Here is a 4,868-nt window from a genome sequence, read left to right as displayed (position 1 = left end):
GAAACGCTTTTAGAAACGCGTCCTCTGCCAGGGCGGCCCGGCGACACCGCGACCGCGGCCACTCACCAGCACGTCCCTGAAGAGCAGCTGCGGCGCGGAGTGCACGGTCCAGTCCACGGCCCCGCCATCGGGGATCTTGATCCGGATCACCAGCACCTGGTTCTCCATGGCGCGGGAGGGGCCGCAGAGCAGCCAGAGCATCCCCGCCCCGCCGGGCTCACATGCTGCGGCGGCCCGAGGGCGGCGGGCCCGCGGCGGCAGGCGGCGAGGGGGGGAGGCTCCCGAGCAAGGCCGAGGCAGCGCCGCGCCGCCTCCCGCCCCTCCCCGCCCGCAGCAGCAGGAAGGACTCGCGGCAGCCCCGGAATCAAAACGAAGGAGCCTGGGGGTGGGGGAAGTGGGGAAGAGGCGGAGGGAGCGGGAGGGCGGCGCCATGTTGTGGGCGGTGGCGGAGGAGGCGGCGCCATGTTGTGGGCGGCCGCCGCCTTCCCCCGGCGGGAAGCCGCCGCCCGCGCCGTGAGTGGAGAGCCGCGGCCCGGGGCTGGCCGGAGCGGGGCGGCGGTTGTGCCCTCCGAGACGGACGCCGAGCAGTTTTTACAGGAAAACCAGCTGTCCGGGGAGCGGATGGAGAAGAGGCACATCAGGGCCCGTTCCCTGTCTCGTCGTTTATTAAGAGTATGGAAATTTTTTCATTTCTTCAGTGCTGCTGATCCTCAAATATAATGAATAGCGGTCCCCTCACATTACTGCCCTCCCATAAGAACTCATGGGGCTTTCGTCTGTCTGCATTTTTTAAGAAAAAGTTTCATACCCTAGTATGTACCTGTACAGATACGCGTGGTTACACATATGGCAGCTGTAAAGCTGCCAACTTAAAAAAGTCATTTAAGCCATTTCTTTTACAGGTCTTGTCTTCAGAAGTATGTCTCTATCTTAGAAAGTTACAGGCATACTACAAAGGAAAATGGTAAATTTGGGAACCAAAACAAGGGCCATTCTGTACTTCTCCCACCAGTACAGTATTTGAATTTCCCTATTAGCATCCTTTAAGCAGTCTTACTACCAGCTATCACATATTTATTTTGCTCTTTTTCTAAATCATAGAACTCACATGCTACCCAGGTAAAATCCTCACAGCAAAGATGTTTTCCCGTATGTGTTTAGTGGTGCAGCAGCAAAGAGTCCAATTCACAGTAAGTTCTGTTTTAAAAGACAGTTCTGATGAAAGATAATCCCCATTAAAAGCCCAACCCCAGCTTCCTCAGCTGAGGTTTATAACATAAAACATAACAGGGATTATGTTTTCAAGAATGACAACTCTCTGCAGCAATCGTGAGTCAGTGGTTACACTTAAAAAAACCAAAAAAAAAACAAAAAAAAAAGTTCTTTGTCTGACAGAAATTTGAGAGAAGGCTGGCTGCTCCACAAAGCTCTGCAGGATGAAACTTTCCTCTGTGGTGCAAGAAGAGCATCAATATCAATTGTAGGCTGTTGATCTATATGCTTTTATCACAATATCCCAGTTACCATATATGACAAACTGGACTACTTGATTTATCAGTTTAAAGGAAAAAAAGCTCGACATACATCTGATTTAATTCCTGATATATCTTCAAGATTCCCCATATTAGAATCGTTTGTTGTTTGAGCTGTAGGAAAAAAATTCCTTCACTGGCCATTAGCAGAGAGAAATTCTCTCTCTGTTCAATAACTTTATAATTTAGTTCCTACACTAGAAATTAATAGAGCCCCAACTCCTAACTATCTAAGGAATTGGTGCTGCCYGTATGGACTTCTCTCTGTTAAAATGAACCTTTTACCTATGGTCCCTGTATACCTCTCAATGATGATTCATTTTCTATTACATTTTAAAGAATAGGATACAAAATCATAGAATTTCTATAGAACCACGAGTTTTCTAAAATACCTTTTTCATTTCCAAGACTATGGGGAAAACTAACTCAATTTGCCAGATTTGCATAAATATTGTACAGATTTTTCAGAGCTAATAATAACCTTAATCTCCCATTCTGATTTGTGTTGATGCAGCTGTAATCAAACTTCAAGGGTTTTTTGTATCTTAAGAAGCAAAGCACATCAAGCATATCTTTCTTGATACAGGTTTGTTTTTGCTACATATTTCTTTAAAACCCATTTTTMATGAAAAATTTTCATTCTAAGTATACCAACATTTGCCCCAAATAATTAAAATTTATCAACCCTGCAGAATTCTTGCTATGAGAATGGAACTTTATACAAATCTAAACTTATATTTTTCCCGAACTGYAGGGGGAAATTTTTGTAGCAAGAATACAGGTAAGTATTATAAAACATTCTTAAAGGTCTGTATTTGACTGCCACAAGAATCTCCTCTTAAAAAGTTTTTAACCCAGAGAGYTGAAGAATTCAGAAAGTCACAGGAAAAATAATTAAGCAGTCAGATTTTCTSCACTAAATCTAGATGACACTGTCATCAAGAAATATGCATGATTTCCTATTTATAATTACACATTCAAAGTCTATCCACAAAGAAATAACACTTCAAAATTTGCAAAGGAGCAATATATCTGTTCTTTAATTGCAGAAGAATCCTGAAGTCCATAACTTATGTGAATTCTGTTTTTACTTGCGTGAGGGAAACATCCTCCAACAGTGCCATAGACTTCAAGGCTGGTTTTATGCTATAAGCATAAGAACAGTCATCTCAGTGCAGTCTGCTGCTGCTCTCTGCTGCTTTCCATTGCTGTTAGAAAGGACAGAAGAGCTCTTGAGATGGCCACATAAAGAAAATAAATGTTTGTTTTCAAGCAAAAGCAAAATGCTGACACAGCTGAATACTAAAATTATTAGATTTGCTATACTGTGGAATCTCACAGGAATATCAGTGAGTGGTATGGACAAATGTTGTACCCCACTGGTTCCCTGGAATATGGTTAGCATGATAATTTGCAAGGTCCTCAAAAATAAGGAAACAAGCTATTACTTATTTCCTTCTCTAATTCCCACTGCAAAAGAAAGTGTCTAACATGATCACTTCACATCTTTTCACTACTACAGCCATAGTATAGCAAAGTTCCAAGTCCTACTACTGGAACTCCATAAAAAAAAGGGGGGGGGGGGAGAAAGAGCGGACTCTCCTGGCCCTATTCTTGTTTCTTTCAATTCCAAAATACGTATCTAGCAGGTTCCTCCACCTGGTTTCCATGCCAGTGGTGGAGGGATGTGTGAGGAGACTCTCAAGAGGAAATCAGGCTAGTGCAAATGAAAAATGCAGTGCTTCGGACTCACACAGTCCTCTTTAAAAAGCATTTCTTCATACACATGCCACTTTTTTTTTTTTAACTAACCTTTACAATACTCCCATTGTAAATATTCAGTGGCAGGTAAATTGTGCCAATTGTACTAGGCCACATAATGAGTTGAAGTGCACCAGAACTAGGACTAGGACCCAAAACTAATTTCATCTAGTCCTATGCTCAGACCATTGGGTAGAAGGAAACTAAGGATAAAGCGGAGTCAGAAAGTCCTACATTTTTCATTATAGCTCCCTCTATAGCATCTCTGAGATTGAGCATCTCTGGGAAATTTACCTCACTACTATAATTTCTCCAGCTATGACATAGTATGATTTTACTAGTTAACAGACTAAATAGTTAACATATGTGAACTACATATGTTGAAAGTTATTTAACACTTCTAAAATCTGCTGAACTACTAAAAATATTTTGGAATACTGTATTAYATATTCTGTACTATGTAATATGTAATTTTTATATATTATATGAAACAGACTCAGAGGGAGCAAAATCTAGATGCCAGTCCTTGGTTCACTAAATTCAATTTATCATCTCTGCTTCCTCCCAGAACCAGCTTATAGATAGATATTATTATATATGAGAAAGAATAAACTCATCATTTCTTAGAAAAAAACAGCAACTGGTTCATTGCTTTAGTAGCAGATATTTTCATGTCTTAATTTTTAGCAGAGATGATTAATAAATTTCTATGTGAATAAAATAACATATTACGATGAAATTCACCTTTGTTCCCTTCCCACATCTTCAGATTACTATTGAATAGAGCAAGCTGAATTCCCTCAGGCCTATGATAAAAAGTAGGTCAACAGTGTCCAGTCTTTCTAAACTTATTCTTCTGCAAAAATGCRTCTCCCAGGAGTGAATCACCCAAAGGTACTAGGTTGGTCAGTGCAAGTGTAGAAGAAGAGTCCTTAAAAATTGCATTTAAAACTTGCAGAAAACCAGTTACTTTCCTTCCATGCCTTCCCACTACGTCTTGACCTGAATCAGTGCCTCTAATAGGCAATGGACTGTTCATCAGACAAAAATCAGGAAATAAATTGGTATTATTTTCTCTTCAAAGGGAGAATATAGCTGTACAGATCTTTTAAAACTCTCTTTCTCATAGTACCATTTATCTTGAACTGAAAAAAACCAACAAGCTTGATTTAGGCCAAATTTCAAGATGTTTATTTCTTGCTTTAAGTTATGAATATATTTTAAAATAAAGAAAATATAAGCATGTTTTATGCTTAACATAATTAATATTGTTTAAAGGCTAGATATGATACTCAATTACTGAAAAAATACAAGGCAAACTATAGCAATTGAATTGAGCAAAAATGGCTGTGTATCGTTCATGATCTTGCTGTGCCCCACCAGATCAGCTTCAGGGGCTGCATAATTGTTTCTGCCAACCTATACATTCTTGAGTAACAACAAAATTATTGTGATTTTTCTTACTAAATAATTCATACTTCACAAAGCATGTACATAACTAGGCCCATGAATCACTAAGCACGTAGCAATCATATCTAATGGCATTTCTTCAGAACTCAAACAGAATATTGACTT

General features: G+C 40.3%; 1 protein-coding gene across 2 annotated transcripts in view; it reads right to left on the bottom strand.

Annotated features, from left to right (window-relative positions):
• Positions 1-344, bottom strand: part of MAP2K5 (mitogen-activated protein kinase kinase 5) — a 142,473-nt gene extending 142,129 nt beyond the window's left edge. For both annotated transcript variants that reach the window (XM_085305448.1, XM_085305449.1), the window contains exon 1: positions 67-344. In XM_085305448.1, coding sequence (XP_085161574.1) covers positions 67-201 — 135 coding nt within the window. In that variant the 5' untranslated portion in view covers positions 202-344. The remainder of the gene's footprint in view (positions 1-66) is intronic.
• Positions 345-4,868: the final 4,524 nt, after the last annotated feature.

The sequence above is a fragment of the Rhea americana genome, unplaced genomic scaffold (genome assembly GCF_003343005.1).
Source record: "Rhea americana isolate MKP2758 unplaced genomic scaffold, rheAme1 scaffold_22, whole genome shotgun sequence".
Lineage (NCBI taxonomy): Eukaryota > Metazoa > Chordata > Aves > Rheiformes > Rheidae > Rhea > Rhea americana.
Note: the sequence above shows the minus strand (reverse complement) of the source record. Positions and strands in the feature narration are given on the sequence as shown.